The sequence below is a fragment of the Triturus cristatus genome, chromosome 3_2, assembly GCF_964204655.1.
Source record: "Triturus cristatus chromosome 3_2, aTriCri1.1, whole genome shotgun sequence".
Lineage (NCBI taxonomy): Eukaryota > Metazoa > Chordata > Amphibia > Caudata > Salamandridae > Triturus > Triturus cristatus.
The window spans coordinates 203,162,103-203,179,637 of NC_140584.1; the positions used below are offsets into that span (position 1 = coordinate 203,162,103).

Here is a 17,535-nt window from a genome sequence, read left to right on the forward strand (position 1 = left end):
CTATAACAAGAGAGAAAATACATGAGCCATAAAGAGGAAATGCCACGAGTCCAAATCCGTAATCCAACAGCCCGTGGGCTCTTCTGCCCAGAACGGATGGCGCAAGATCCATTGTTATAGAGATGACGTGCATAAAACGCGCGGTTGGTTCTCGACAGGGTATTTTGTGGTGCTTGTGGCACGGTTATCTCTGCTGACGTTGTATTTTCAGAGTGCATGAGTGCATTATACATTATGGCAAATTCATCCGTAAAAAAACTACTATCACAATGCAAAGAAACGGGAAGCGTGGGTCTAATATAATGCTCGGGATTCTAAAAGCCCTGTGTAAAAACGTTTCTAATTTCTTTACAATCGGCAACTTGTGATACATTCAGTGGCCAGTTTGTGGGAAAATTGAAGGTGTGACCATGTATTATAAGTTATAAAATACCCTCTGCTGTACATGACAAGGATATTGCAAGTCCCCTCAGAATTCAATGACCTTATAAAAGAACTCGGCCTTTGCCCTTATTGTCCCTTATTCCTATATATCATGGAACTCCTTGCTAACTTGCAATATTCTTATAATGTACGTCAGGAGGTACTCATATATAAACACTTTCATGAACACAGTCCATATATCCGGTTTCAACTCCTCTTGTTCCTGTTACACCCAACTCTCAGTCTTCGATCTGCCATGGTCCATGTGACGAAGGAGCCCATGCATTTCTGGCCTCCTCACAGATGACAAACTACTTCTCTTCACCATGGCTTCCACTTTTCATCATGAGAAATATACATCCATCCAAACATGGTCCACCTACGTCCATGCTCCCTTGCTCAACATATCTCAGGCCCTTCAATGCATCCTGGCACTCCCAGCCTCTGCACAGCTGATGGCTTTGAAAACTTCTCAGAAATCCAAACCATAATAATTTGCCTAACTTCTTTTCTGTCTGACCCTCCCTTACTCTGCCAAACGTGCTTCACTAGTTCTTCCTTTCTGTCACCCTTTACCTTCTCAAATGAACAACAAAACCAGGTCCCCCCGCACCCCAAAAGATGAAAACCTTGCTCATCGTGCAGACCAACATCAATCCCAACCCATTCAACATGTCCTCACTCACTGTGATGTACTCGTGTAGTTTCAAAACTGCAGTCACCGTCCTCATTAACCAACATAACTCACAGGAGACCCCTTAACAGGCAGACTCGTAATAAGGCCCGTAATCTCTCGCTTTTTTCTTCCCTTGTTGTGAATTTAAATCCTGCCCTGTGCAACCTAAAATAAAGGGATACACGTGTGTTAGTAAAAACAGAGGTTGTTCTAAAAGTATTCTGGATCCTGTATTTATCCAGTAACATTTATCTTGAACTCCCTCATACTGAGGCTGAGGCCACCCTGATAGTGTCGTCTTATCAGGGTGGGACAAGCTAGCCTTTGATAAAGCAGTATATATAACTGTTTGTTTTGGCCCCCTACTGTTTCCAAATATAGATGGTTGATCATCACATTATCGCACTTTTGGTGTGGCTGATAAAAGTTATGGTGGATGCGCTATAGTGAAAATTCTCTTTTTCCCTTCAATTGTGATAGACACCTTCTTAACGATGCCTTTTTAGTTGCTAAAGGTCCCTTTTTCTTACTAGTCAACGGTGTTCCCTTTATCATTTCGTTACCCTATATTTTTCCAATCATTGCCACTGTGCGATCCTTCTGCCCTGGTTTGGACCATCCAACTGGTCACCTCATCTTGTACCACTAGTGCTTCTGTTGATTCTTACTTTTAGCCACTCCCCCTTTTGTGGCAACTACTACCATAATTCCTTTACCCTGGCTGCCTTTGGTGGTTAACCTTTGACTACAGCCCGTGCCTTACCATGCCAATGTTCCCCTCTCCTTGCAGCAGTTGCACACCAAGCTAAAGCGCCCCTCCTCACCCACATTTGATCTGCCCCTTGCTTGTGCATGGCGCGGACCTACCTCTTAATTTATTGAGGCCTTCACTCTTGGCGCCTTGGGTGGAAACCTAATGCAACCAATACTCACTTCATGCAATGCCGGCCTGTCATGCCTTTAGGAATGTGAGGGCCTCCGATAGACGGCGGCACTGGGGGCTGTTTCTGCGCACCCCCATCTCTTTCAGTGCATGCCACTCACTGCCTCCCTGCACACGCGTCATCATGCTGGTATTGCAGCAGCCATTTTCTCATCTGAGAGGTTGTTAGAAAATCTTCCAACACCCTCGATGCACGGTCTTCCCCACGATCACGGCCTTTGTTAAACATTGGATAGAAGCTGCTGAGTACCTACTTTTATTTAAGAAAAAAAATAGGAAAATGTATAGAAAGATTAGGAATCCTCCTGAGAGCAGTAGGAGTTCCTTCCTGAGTGCAATCCTGACTATTATCCTTTAAACCAGTACCAATTGGCATTTTCAAGCCTTACTACAGTGTTTCTGTACTTCTCGGCGATTGCTACCAGCCCAGCTGACGCAGAGGCAACCAGCTTCCGTGCTTCTCTGCTGCCTTCTTCCTTCCTCCTTCTTCAAACAAGGAGCTTTCTACCTGCATGCTGTCTTCATTTACACATGCATCCTAGCATTCTGGATTGGATGAGTGTATTTTGGCATATCATGTTTTTACCTACCTGTTTCTGCACTTTGTCCCTCCTGGTAATTCTCCTCTCGGATCGTTTGAAATTGCTGGTGGTTCTTCCCACTCGTTTGAAGCCGCAGATCAGTGGTGGCTGGTAGGGGACGGTGGCGGGGGGGCAGAGGGGAGGGGTATAAAAAAATAAAAAAAGACTTACCTGTGAACGCCGCCGCCTCTCCTCCGTCCTCTTCTATCGGAAGAGAAGCACCCATGCTCCCAGTCTCTCCCAGCCAATCACGACGCTGCCTTACGGCAGCATTGTGATTGGTCTGAGTGCTGTATTTCGGTGCTCAGCGAGGTACTGGGAGCCTGTGCATGATCTCCTTCCAGGCTGCACAATACAGCCAGTGGAGAACATGCACAGTGCGCATGACGATTTGGCCGTCCCAAGATGGCGGGCCAAACCATCATGTGCACTTATGATGCAGCCACCACTCCTTCCTCTTCTGGCGTCACATGAGCCCAACCCGCCCTAACATGGAGCTTAAAGGCAGACTAAAAGTAAAATGATATCAACGACCTGTTATTATCATTTTATTTTTAATTTGCTCTGCTCTTAGAGCAGTGGGGTGACGCTCCTCAGCCTAAGCGGAGGATCCGCCCCTGCCGCGGATTCCTGTCTTTGTAATAGGGCGACTGTAGTCAGCATCTCCCTGCCTCATGAAAGACCTGCAGATGATGTCATAATACTTTACCTTGGTTTTCATTATTTCAACTGCGAGTAGTAATAAAGGCTATATTGTAATTTATACTCACCTCTTGTCTTTGATTCAATCTTAGATTTGTCATTATAGCGGTGAAAATTCACATTGTTTGTGACTCAGCTTCAAAAGTAATATTTTTATTTTCAGACTACATTTTTAATTTAATGGAAGTATTGATGCAGTTTTAATATGGGTATGTTTATGCTTGCCTTGTGTTCAAAATATGAATCAACTGTATTTGTGTATAAAGTAGTAAAAACATACTCATCAGGTCTCCACCGGATAGCCCTATTTCGCCAGTAAAGATGTCATTAGGTGCATTTAAACATACTACAAATTATCTCTACTAGGGGTGGGAGGTAAAATGTATGTTATTCCTACTCAGAATTCTTAATATTTCTCCTGGTAAGCTGCCGTGTTCCCTATGCAGGAGAAACATCCCTTTTATTTTTACTTCTTAATCACAACTTCTATTTATTTGCTGTATAAATATGCATTTTTACTAATTTGTGTTTCTGCTAATTTTGTTAGTTTTCGAATTGAGCACATAAGCAAACTCCGTTTTAATGTAAATTGAATCAGTATTTTTTTCCTGTGGAAATTTACTCAGTGAGAAAAGGTGTTTGTCACACATGTTAAACATTTGCAAAGTAGCAACACACAAATAAAAAAACACCGTAATTCTCCACCAATTACTTTGGTAGTCTGCATATATAAAAATTAAAAAGGGACACTAAAACCTAAAATGCCCCAAGGTTAATGTGCAGAATGTACTATATTATGTTTGATTGCGCTCTTTATGTAGTTGGCATTAATTGCTTTGCCGAGTGATGCACCACAGAACACAACGCCATACATGAAATCGCAACATTCCTGATTGCAGAACACATACAATTGTATTTTGTGGAATGAACACCTGTGGCCAAATTCACAAAGATATCTTCTGGAGTAAGTTAAAAGATGCCCACTTTTGCCATAGGCACAAACGTTGCCAGTGGATCACAATCTGTAGATGCAGGGGGCACCTTTCAGAGGTTCATGTGCAAATGAAATCCACAAAGATTTGTTGAAATGCCTCTTAAAGATTCTCTTGACATAGTCACATTTTATTCAGCCCTCCTCTTCAAGATGGCTGTGTTGAGGTTGAAAGCTTCGGGCATCTCGTAATTTACGCTACACTCAATCTTTGTGAATTGGGCTCTGGTTTAAGGTGTTCAGAGATAAACCAGCATGTCTTGATCTAAGACTGTATTGGTGGTGCTTTTGACCACTACTATTTTTCTTGGTATCGTGTAATATTTCCATCTCCTCTTTTTTTCTTCTCTATTTAGATGTGGATGAATGTCTGTCTAACCCCTGTCCATCCAAGGCTACATGCATTAATACCCAGGGCTCTTTTACCTGCAGGTGTTCTCTGGGGTACCAGCTCGAAAAAGGAACAGGATGCAGCTTAGGTAAGCAAAAAATAGACTTTTAAATCTTGAGGTCAACATCACTGTTAGTCACCAAGAGGGGAGAGGTGGGAAATGTCAGCGGTAGACAGCATCTGGTAAACTAATCAGTATGTGCATGGTAGATAGTTCCTGCATAAAGTAATAACCCAAAGTTTGGTTCACGGTGAGAATTACTGCTTGGTTAGTCTGTCTGGGTTGTTCCATTGTTCAGAAGCGTTGAGGGAGGTTCGTAATACGTGTATGTGTATAGTAACATTTTAAAACTATTTGAATTAGTCCAATAAAAGGTATCACCCCACCACAGATTATCCTTTCTCATTGGAAAACAGAGCATTGACTTTTCTTTTAACTTTACAGTGAGAAGATTTTGATTGGCTCGCTTTTTCCAGCCATGAAAATGACCAGTTAACAATGTTTTGACAAGTTTCAGACATTTTCAGAGAAATTTGAAAAAGCGGCTTTTAACAACTTGCATTCATTCCATTACTGTGAAGAGTTCCCATAAAAGAACAAGCATTGAAAATGCAATAGGTCTCGCCTTTGATTAAGTTAAAGCCATTTGCTTTGCTAATGGTATTGTATAGCAAAGCAAATGGCTTTAACTTAATGAAAGGCGACACCTATTGCATTTTTAATGCTTGTTTTCCCTTGGGGAGAACTTACGGAACACCCCTTGATAGAGATATTCAAATATCTAAAGAATATAAATAAAGAATTAAACACATGCATTGTTCAGATGAGTGATGTCAGCAGGAGGAATCATGGGAGTTTGCTGTGCAGAACTTTCCATTCTGTTGCGAGCTGCATTTGTGTAGCAAAAGATTCACTAATCCTTCACAGCGGACTGGGGCTGTGAGCAGTGACGTACCCCCCACCCCCCATGCTATGAATGGGGCAGTAATGGCGCACTAAAGTCATTGACGGGACAGTGACCTGCCTGCGACAGCAGACGTTCCTCTCAGCATCTGAATTTTCAGTGTGTCAGCACTGAGATCCCTGTCCCTTAAAGAAACAGAGCAGATAATGCCCCTTATAGTAAGCAGCCACAACAAAGAATTACACATTATGAATGGGAGGTACTGTACTAGTTTGTGGCTCACCCATCTTATTTAGAGGAGGGGGAACTTCTGGGTTTCTGATGGAAGCCTCCGGTGATTCAACCATCAGTAACCGTGGACTTGGCAGCCCTCCCATCATATGACTAACATGTTAGAGTGGCAGCCGCCCCACCCTATTTATGACAAGCAGGAGAGGATCTCTAAATGTCGTCTGTGGTCCACCGTTGAGGGAAGTGGAGGGTCAGGTCCTATACTGACCTTGCCAGTGAGCGGGTCTCCTGACATAGACTAATGACCTCCAAACTGTCTTAGCAGCCCCATGCTCTATTAATGATCTGCTTAGGTGTGCTGTAGGACATTTAGCACTGTTTAGAAAAACTGCCTCCGAGTCACTAGAATTGACAGGGTCCGAGTTTGAAATAAACACATAGGGGCCCAAGTCCGCCCGCCACCCTAGCGGTGCTGGGAGCGGCCGCCAGTGGTGCGGCGGTCCAGCACTGGCAATTAGGATGCCACCACCACGGTGGCGGTGGCATCCCGCATATATTACATTGCAGGCGGGCCGTGCTGTAAGCAGCACCCGCCACAATGCAATATATGCATGTTGTGCATTCGCAGGCACAACGTGACCGGTACCGCGCGGTGCCTGCCACCTTGTGCATACCAATGTTGGGGGGTATCATGGGTAACCCCCAAGTGCAGCCCCCCACTCCCCCACCCCCCTGGGGGCCCGCAACCGGCCCCCAAAGAGAACTCCGCATGCCTTTCCATGGCGGAGTCTCCGCCATGGAAAGGCATTGAAAATGCCACATCATAATATGCATGGTGGTGCCTGCAAGGCACCACCACCATATTATGGGCCTGTTCCGCCCAGTAGGCAATCGTGACAATTGCCTACCGGCAGAAAAGCAGCGGGCGGTCTTTCCGTCCGCCGCTGTACACCCGCCATGCTAATGTGGCGGGGGTAAAAGGCCGTCCGGCGGGGTGTTTTGGCGGGCAGATCGCCACCGCCGGTTGGGCGGTGGCGATCCGCCCGCCATGCTAATAGGCCCCAAAGTGTTTAAAGAGAAATGGTGTATTACAATGAACTTTGGGATCTACAAGAGGAAATGTGTACCCTAAAGATAAAATGCTTGCTGACGTTCCTTGATAATATTTTGAAGTATTCAATCATTTAGCAATTCAATTGCAAAGAAGGTCAAATCTTATGATTTGTCCAGAAAAAGCACATAATAATGACTTAAGCTGCCATTTTTAATAATTCTGGTAAACAATTTTACGCTTCCATGGTGTGTTCCTCCAAACACTTTTCCAAAATAGCGTTAAAACCAAGCTGACTTCAGATGTACGTACCCTTTTCTCCATGGTGTGAGATCCTAAATGTGCTGACGAAGGGTACATTTCACAAAAGTGCCTACACCAGCATCTTAACTGACAATCCTTCAGTGCTTACTTAATCTGTCAAAAAATATGTTTCAGGCAAACGTTTTTAATATGAGCCACTACCTCGCACTGCCAAATGACAAGGTCATCGAACACCAAGGCTACTTATCCCTGAGCCACCGGCAACCATGTCGATACCCCCTATTTAGACCGCAGACTCATGATTCTTCAAGCAAACAAGTAGGCAATTTCAGCTTTCTTCGTCCTAAAACGCCCTCCATTGTCCTGCAAGTTAATGGAAAAGTTAAATCCCCCTGTTTTTAATTCTCCCAATCTCCTTCCATGCATTCTCAAATGATGGCTAGTATTCACTGGGTTTGGCAAGGTCAATTTTTATAGTCTACTCAGGGTCTTTCAGTGTATTGAGCCTCTCACAGTGCAGAAACGAGGATTTGTATTCTGGGTTGGGTCCATCTTTTGAATGGTGACAAGCTTATATTTTCTTGGTGTTTCGTCCTGGCATCAAACAGGAGACCTTATTTTCATGGTATATAAAAAGGTAACAGCCTTCAAACCTCTCTTTTGTAAGAAAAGTAGTCTTCGTATTTGGAGACTTCTAACCTCTCATTGAGGGTTTAATTGGCAATAATACCCATCAGTCTTCTGTTTTCTTGTTCTTCTTTCATCTAAATACTCTTATACATTGTTTCATTGGAAACCTTTTTTTCTGATCCATTTTGCTATACTCTTAATTGTGCCACTCTTGTTTTTTATTCAGCGTTTCCCTCTTATGACCAAATTGCAAATAAAAGTAGAGTAGCATGCCCTCAGTGCTGGTCTGTTAATCGCATCCACCAGCCACTTCTGATTACTAGATGAAGAAGGGGAAGGCTTGTTACCAAATGTAAGTCGCTTTATCGGTTTTCCAAACCCTGCTCCAGTCACGCAATGAGGGAGATTACCGAGCAGTCCTAAGAGCAAAGGATGCACCGAGTAATACAAGGGACAACATCCCTGCCAAATCCTCTGTCCGGCCATCTTCTAATCCACTTGAAGGAAATCCTCTGGGAGGGAAGCGGGACATGCACTCGTATATCCTTCTCAGCTTTGGTAATCTCTGATTTAAGGCCATGTGCAATGTCAGAAAAGAGATCACAAATCTCCCTGGCACACTACTAATTTGGGCATTTATGGACTTCCAAACAAAAATGAAAAGGAGGGATTGGGACTCCAGTTTTTCATGTCACTCCCAAACCACACATCTTCTATCAAATGCATGCACAGTTCTTTGCAGTCTTCTGCTTTGTGAATTTTTGTGATGTAGATTTAGTCATTTTTACTTCTTAAATAAATGGTACCTATATTTACATGTATCCTCATAATGGCACATACTTGCCAACATTTGAGAATTGCAGTAGCCAAGAATTGGAGTGAATGCTACAGAAAGTTCATCATAATCTCCCATTAACATGCTTTGGAGGACTGACAATGTGAAACTTTGGAAGGAAAGCCGAAAAAGTGGAAAAGTCTTAGGGATAGCTGAAAATGATGGGGTGGAGGTATCATCAAGAGCTTGAAGAAAATCCTGCCTTTGCTCCCAAAAGAGCTCAGGGTGTCAGTGTCCATTGTGCTCATAGCTTCTCGCTTAGAAAGCGGTAATGCCCTGCTTGTAAATGCAAACCAGAACTCTCTAAACAACGTACAAGTCATTCAAAACGCGGCTGCACGTCTGGTCCTGGGAATACCTAAATTCTGTTCAGTCAGGGAGGGACTGAGGTCCTTACACTGGCTGCCAGTACAGAAGTGAGTGTCTTTAAAGCCCTCTGCTTGGCTCACAAGGCTCTTCATTTGCAGGGGTCATTCTCTCTTAGTACAGCCTTTAATTGGTATGTTCCGGGGAGGTCTCTGAGATCAGCTGGTCAATGTAAGGTGACTGTTCCTAGGTGCAGGAGAGTCTGGTGGGGGGAATGGGCTTTTACTGTGGCAGCTGCCAGGTGGCGCAATTCCTTCCTGGAACACATCAGGAGCTTACATTCATACATGATGCTTCACAGAGAGGTGAAAATGTGGTTATTCTCGAATTAGCCCTCCCTGTCTGGTACTGGAAAGTTTAGGTCCTTCTACGTTAGGTCCTCGCCTTTCACAGTCTTGTCTAGTTAGCGCTTAGATGCCTTTTGGTTCTACATACTTTAGAAATGCTACAATTGCAATTACAATGACGTTTTTCCATTTTCCGAGCCTTTTCCCCGGATAAATTTCAATAGGTTTGACCTATCTGAATTTATTAGGGGAAAGCTGCGAGGGTGTGAATATTATCAGACAACTCATAGATCTGATCTCTGTGCAAACACCTGTTGTAGCCTGAACTTGCAATGTAGGGCATAAGGACTAAGAGATTGAACCTCAGGCTACCAACTATTTCAAGATTGGTAAACAGTTCATCCCATCCATCTGGAGTTAGGAAATGCAGAAACAGTCATATAGCAGATATTAATTACGTTACTTTGTCATTAACCTAACTGTCACTAAAGGTTTATGCAAGGTTTGCATTGCAATTTAATATTTTCTTTGGAGAATAATGATTGCTTTTTTGTATGGCTAATAAACAGTTAAAAAAAAAAAAAAAACTAGACAATGTTTGATTCTTGGTATTTTCTTTTGATTTTATGATGTATTATTATGTTGATTTCTTAATCAAATTAATATTTTTATGATTGGCTGAGATGGGAATTGCTTTTGCACAGTCTTGTCCTATCGTGTCGCCATTTCGGAGTCAAGTCAATGTGCATTTTATTTAATCTGCAGTGCCCTGGTGGATGACGTTAAATTCAGTATTATTGACTAGTTATGGTTAGCCATTTTCCACAAAACTGTACCACAGGTCTGATCTTTGTACTTATTTGCAGTAAGGACGTTTATTGGCCAAATTAAAATATCAAGCAGCGTCATAAACAGCAGTGATGGGAAGCATCTGGACAGACGTGACATTGAAGGAGAAATCATACAGATGGTAAGCTCTAATGTGCTTAGAAAAAAACCCATTAAAAAATGAAAATCGCCTGCAAACCTTTGTGCATCACGATTTAATTGCCTAATTTTGTCATATGTTTTCTATTCATTGATATCAAAGTTCTTGCAACTTTAGCCTATCTTGTGTTCAAAATCTGGAGATATTGTAAATTCATCTGTGTTTGATATATATAGTAGAAATACAGATGGGCGGAGTGTAATATCCTATTTATTGCTATTGATGAGTGTTGTGAAGGGGCCATGACATAAAAGAGGCAATGCCTCGAAGGTGTCATGATGCCCCCTTCCCCCTCAGCACAGTAAAAAAATTACGGATTGTCTGCGCATCGTTATGTGTGCTTTTTTAGGTCTCACGTGCAGGTAGCATGCAAGTGCTGTTGCTATGACGACAATCTCTTGTGTCTAAGAAAAAAACTATAAAAAGGACCTTTTAGGCCACCCATTACTTTTTATTTGTTGTCATCCTTATCACTCTTTGCTGACTTATGATTCGGCAGAATATGTGCGACATCACTTGTTTGCGAGCGCATGGACCAAGTATAGATGAGTTCATGTTAATTAGTGTCCATCCACTGCTTGCTCTTTGATTGAGGTACTACTTCTTCTTTTTTTGGAATTTTTTTTATAGCGAAATTTCGACCCGAGGGTATCAGCACTTTACATGAGCACCAGTTACATTACAGAACTTCACAATCTTTATTTTTTAAAGGAAAGGGAGATTAAGTGATTTGCTTAGAATCACAGGATGTTGAGCCAAACAGAGACTCAAACGTGGTTCCCCAGTTCAGACGACGGCAGCTATGCCCATCCTTCTTCTCCCTCCCATCCAGTATCCTGCTTCCCTTATTGCTTTTAGCCATGCTGTACAGCAGCTGTGCTGCTGTAGAGCATGGCTAAAAAAAACTTTGACAAAGCCAATAGATACCTCCAGAAAGATCAGTATTGGCTCTAATTTGGCGGCAGAGGTGTTAGCATCATAGGTATGCAAATGGAAGCACTCAACCCTCTAATGGCCCTACTGCTCAGCGACCATGAACCAAAGGAAAATAACTCATGCAAGAAGGGAGTGCTTAGAGAGTCAAACAATTGTTCATTCAAAAATTCAAAATTTAGTTCAGTTTAAAGGCCTTCCAAATTGTTTTCACACATAACAGTTCTTCTTATAAAGCCAATATGACACTGGAGCCGTGCCTCGCATGGAGGCGATGTCGTGTCCTTGAACATGATTTTTGCAGATCCCACTGGGGATACAGATATTCAGCGTCTTGTCTTTTCTTTCGTATTCTATCTAGGAAGAATCACTAGAAACTATTAAAAAAACTGATGAAGTCTCATGTTGAGACGAAACGCGTTGGCTGGTCTGCTGTTGGATTTTATAAAGAATAAAGAAAATTTAGTTTGAAAAACATATCATAACTCCTGCATCTTATTGAATTTATATGTGTGAAAACAATTTGGAAGGACTTTGCACTAAATTGAATTTGGAATTTTGGAATGAACAATTATTGGACACTCTAAGCACTCCCTTCTTGCATGCGTTCTTTACAAAGCCGATAGACTTTACACAGGTGAGACCTGTTGACTTTGACAATGCTTGTTACACAATGCTTTATTGTTTGTGTTAAATATAAACGAAAGTAGTAACCAAAACCTGAATGCATGAGGTAAATCCAATAACTGATTAGGTGGTGTGATTGTTAGAAAAAGTCTTAATCTTTGTTGTCATTGTAAAATGCCTTCTGCAGACAATATGCAGTGTTTTCTCTTTCCTCCACTAGGATGATTTTCTGTTGCCACCGAATTCTAAATCAAGTTTGAAGTAATAGGAACTGATCTAAACTTTAGAAGGTGGCCACCAGCCAGCCGTAATAACCAGTCTTCGCCTGCCTAGCAAAACTCTCTGTGCCCACAGGTGTCGTGGATGCCCTGTAGGCAGAGAGGGCAATATTTTATTTTACAAGTGGGTCTTCCTTTTTATCTTTTTCAAATGAACCCCCCCTTTGGGCCCTGATGCACAGGGAGTTGGCTCCATGTGCATCAGGGCATTTTTTTTTTATTTTGCCAGCCTGTGCCAGTTATGGCTCGCCTGGCAGGCTCGGGCAGGGTAAAACAGTGGCAATTGCCATACCCCAATTAGGACAGGGCTACCATTACTGTGATCGGGTGGTCTTTTACCAAGTGGGCCGTCAAGTCAAGTGTGGAGCCAGCTGAAGCTCTACCATTGGATACCCAGGGCTTACCCCACCACTAAGTGAGGCGTGGAAACTGAAAGTATAGTTGGGTGGAGCACCTTCCCCACTCGCCAATCTCTAAATGACCCACTCAATCTTTATTTATACCACTTGACATTCCAAGCAGAGTGTGCGTCACAGGTGTATACACTGTGGGGTTAACCCAGGGGGGCCAAACAGGAACCTCCTCTCAGCACACCTCGCAAAGATACCACACATACGACGTAGCCACACCGGAGGACGCTCCTTCTCCTACCTCCCCGCCAAAGCCTGGAACGACCTACCTCTCCACGGTCTCACTGCACCACCGCTGACAGCCTTCAGGAAGGGTCTCAAGACCTGGTTGTTTGAATGAGACCAGAAAGAAGCGCCTGGAAACACCCCGGGGTGACAAGTCGCGCTCTACAAATACACCTTGATTGATTGAGTAGTGAGAGTTGCACAACCCCTGAGGCACTGTTTAGCAACCTGGGTACAGGGAGTCATGTTGTGGGGGAAGGAGACCGAAAATAAATAGGCAGCTACATAGCACCAGTCATGTGGGTGTGATCGGTCCTGATTGTCTGTGAGCCTGAGGGTGTTCAAATGTTTGGAAATTATTAAAGCTTGCAGCATGAACTAGTTACTAAAAAGGAAAATTGCAACCTTATAAATGTCACCTTTGCAAAATAAAAAAGAAAGACTCTTTGTAACTATTGGCCTGTATTTGCTGTTTTTATTGATAAGCCACTAGAATGAACCTTCAAGGTATTTCTTGTTCAGAGTTCTCAATCACAGCCTAGAAGCACAAAGTGACGGTTCTAAAATATTAAGCCCATGAGAGGTCTTGGTTTGCAAACATTTCACTTTACAGAGTTTATCTTACAAAGCTGTGCATAGCTTTTAGATACATACTTACAGCTGACTTTTATAGGGGTAAATATGCAATTTAAATGTGTTATACAGCCTTTTTTCACTGGCAATGCCCAGGACTGGCCTGTAGTGCTACGTGGCTCTTACTTAACGCATATTGTAGATTTTGCTCCAGATGTGAGTGGCAACAGCTCTTGCTTCAGATTCACATTAGGAATTTGACGTTGAAGCAGCTGACTTCAGAAGAAGTCAGACATGTCAGTCTAAGTAAAAAAAAAATTTGATCCTGAGGAAAGAGAAAGTGCAGTAGGAAGCTGGCTAGCAGATCCTCACTCCCTAGTGGTTCAAATATCAGCTATTTTGAGGCTGTACATTAAAACCTTCTAGGGAAACGCAACAAAAAATATGAAGTTCAAGGCATATGAGCTGGAGATCACACACCTAGGATAGTAGATCGCCATCTGGTGTTGGGCTCGGATGCTTGTAGGTTGTTGTTGTCTTCGGAAGAAGTCTTTGGTCACGAGATATGTGACTCCTCCCTTGGACTACAGTGCTCATGGGCATCCACTCCATCCTCAGATTGTTTTTTTCCGCCATTGGGTTCGGATGTAACTTTTCCACTCCGGTAGAAAACTTCAAAAAACAAGCTTTCGAAGCGAAAAACTTTTACAAAACTACATCGAGGCACCTTCACTCGACATCGAATTCATCGGACCGGTTCCGGACGTCGACGCAGGCGTTTGGACCTATCCGCGCCGTAAGGCCTACGGCTCATGGAAAGGACGCCGTTTAAAAAATGCCCCCACTGTGGAGCAAAATTCCCACACAGTGACCATCATAAGGTCTGCAACCTGTGCCTCTCGCCGGATCACAACGAGTCCAGCTGTCCAGCCTGCGCCGCATTTCGATCCAAAAAGACCATTCGGGATCGAAGAGCTCGACGCCATATCATGGCACACAGACCAGCCCCGGAACCAGAGAACATCTTCGATGAGGGTCCCGATGTCCCGGAAGAAGATTCCGAGGAACTTCAAATTATCTCAGAAGCAGACGACTCAGACGACCCCATTACTCCGGGGCAACGCGTGAGTAATACTGCCCCTACCCCAACCCCTCCAAAACCAAAGGCATTGGTCAAGACTTCGCCAGTGGGCCCCAGTCGAGACCGAAAACACCCTTCAGAAGCCCCGCCTTCGGGCTCGGCTCCGAAGAAACACAAGCCTTCCACTGGCTCGGGCCCGAGCAAACCACATATCATTGTGCCATCGGCACCTTCGGCACCGAAGACACAAGACCTCTCGGCACCGAAACCGGCTCCGGCACCTTAGGCACCGAAAACACCAAGGCCCATAGACAAGCCGGCACCGAAAGCTCCCAAGCCTAAAGACTCAACTTCGGCACCGAAACCTTCATCGGCGCCGAAACCTTCATCGGCACTGAAACCACCGGCTAAGGACTATAATACACCTCCTAAAGCCAAAGACTCTACCAATCACCCAAAACCTCGATCGGAACCGAAAAAATCGGCGCCAAAGTCTGTTCCTCAAGACCAAGAACTTTTCCACCCAGATCCAACACAAAAAAGGATCTATATTAATCCAAAAACGGGACATGTCACTGCTGTACCTTGTAGGAAACGGAAACCGGATACAACACCTGCCTCAGTTCCTATAAAGAAGAAGGACTCGGCAACATCCCCAATTCCTCCTTCCTCTCCTGTTCCACCTCCTACCCCACCCCCTCTGCCTACACCACCACTACCTCTACCATCTTCATCACATACACCACCCCCACAGGATGATGATGATGACCTAGGGGTCGGGGGTGATCCAGGTGATCTGGAAGATCTTAATAATCCGTTCACAAACCCAGATACTGTACCATTGGACGACTGGGCATACCCTCTCTCAGATATGCCTGACCCTACACCATATCCCTCAAAACCATCACCTCCAGATGACCACCTGGGGTTTGGACAACTAGTGCACAGAGCAGCACTTTATCATGGCGTCACCATGCACTCCGATGCGCCCGAGGAAGACTACCTCTTAGACACCTTTGAACAGTCTCAAAAGTCAGTTAAAATTTTTGGGTCATAAAACACGCCACAGAGGTATTTAAAGACCCCGTACGGGCCAGGGTACTCAACCCAAGAATTGAGAAAAAATATAGACCTGCCCCAGAAGACCCTTGTTACATCAAAGGGCAGCTCCCTCTGGATTCCCTGGTCGTTTCCAACGCAAGGAAACGTGCCAACTCCCAAACTACAGGAGATACACCGCCCTCCGACAAGGAATCCAAACTATTAGAGGCATCAGGCAAAATAGTAGCAGCACAAGCCGCTAATCATTGGCGTATCGCCAACACTCCAGCCCTATTAGCACGCTACGATAGGGCTCACTATGATCAGTTAGAAGACCTGATACAACACCTACCAGACCAATACAAGGCCCAGGCAAATGACCTTATACAAGAGGGAAAACTTATCTCAAATGCCTCAATTAAATGTGCACTTGACGCCGCAGACACTGCCTCTAGGGCAATAAACACAAGTGTACTCCTTAGACGCCATGCATGGCTACGCATTTCAGACTTCAAGCCAGAGGTACAAACTACCATACTTAGCCAACCAATTAATCAAGAACAACTGTTTGGACCAGCAGTAGACACTGCACTTGAGAAAATGAAAAAAGACACCGAGACTGCTAAATCCATGGGAGCATTGCAGTCTCCACAACCACGTGGCTCCTTTCGACGCTCCTTCTACAGGGGAGCCTCCAAAAACATTGGAGCAGACACCTCCTCCACATTCAAACCCTGTACACAAACATCCCCCAGTAGAGGATATTTTAGAGGAGGATATAGAGGAAACAACACCACGGGACTAGGTCGAGGCAGTACCAACACTCGTACCTCTCCCGCCTCAAAACAGTGACTTTCCTCCACTCCCCTCAGACCATTCCACTCCAGTCGGGGGAAGACTCAAACAGTTCCTACCTGTCTGGAACTCCATCACAACAGACAAGTGGGTAAGACAAATTATCCAGTATGGTTACTGCCTGGAACTCACCACTACCCCCCCACACATTCTACCCAAGCAACGCTATATGTCACCAGACCATCTTACGCTCCTCAAACAAGAGGTGCTCTCATTGCTGCAAAAACATGCAATAGAACCAGTTCCCTTACTACATCAGGGTACAGGAGTATACTCACTGTACCTCCTAATCCCCAAAAAGGACGAGACGCTCAGACCAATACTGGACCTCAGACTCCTAAATCAGTACATAAACTCAGATCATTTCCATATGATCACTCTTCAACAAGTACTCCCACTACTACAACAAGGCGATTTCCTTGCCACATTAGACCTCAAGGACGCCTATTTTCACATCCCCATGCATCCTGCTCACAGGAAGTATCTATGATTTGTGGTGGACGGACAACACTATCAGTTTACAGTCCTTCCATTCGGGGTAACAACTGCGCCCAGAGTATTCACCAAATGCCTAGCAGTAGTAGCAGCGCATCTCAGGAGACAACAAATTCATGTCTTCCCATATCTAGACGATTGGCTCATAAAAGCCAATTCATTCAACAAGTGCATCCTACACACTCACCAAACTATTCAAATCTTACACAACTTGGGATTCACTATAAACTATCCCAAATCTCATCTCCAACCCTCCCACATCCATCAATATCTGGGAGCCACCATAAATACCTCCAAAGCACTAGCATATCCCAGGCCAGCCAGGATAGCCAAAATACAAGCTCTGATCGAAAAATTTCAAACCCAACACTCTCTTCAAGCAAGAGTGTTCATGCAACTCATAGGCATGATGGTGTCATGCATCTTCATTGTGCCTTATGCAAGACTTCAAATGCGTCCCTTGCAAGAATGTCTAGCACGTCAGTGGAATCAGGCTCACGGACAACTGGCAGATCTGGTGTTGGTGGACAGCCGCTCACATCGCTTTCTAAAATGGTGGAACACCATAAACCTGTCCAAAGGCCGGCCGTTCTTCGAGCCTCTTCCACAAATAGTACTGACAACCGACGCATCTCTCACAGGATGGGGAGCCCATCTCCTAACACACACTACTCAGGGCACATGGACCACTCAACAGAAAGGGCTCCATATCAATTACCTGGAGCTACTGGCAGTATTCCTAGCACTAAAATC

At 44.2% G+C, this 17,535-nt stretch overlaps 1 protein-coding gene across 2 annotated transcripts in view; it reads left to right on the forward strand.

Moving 5' to 3' along the window:
* The window catches only part of HEG1 (heart development protein with EGF like domains 1), a 178,684-nt gene that overhangs the window by 96,004 nt on the left and 65,145 nt on the right, over positions 1 to 17,535 (forward strand). For both annotated transcript variants that reach the window (XM_085647511.1, XM_085647512.1), the window contains exons 4-5: positions 4,673 to 4,795; positions 10,143 to 10,246. In XM_085647511.1, the coding sequence (XP_085503637.1) occupies positions 4,673 to 4,795; positions 10,143 to 10,246 (227 nt within the window). The remainder of the gene's footprint in view (positions 1 to 4,672; positions 4,796 to 10,142; positions 10,247 to 17,535) is intronic.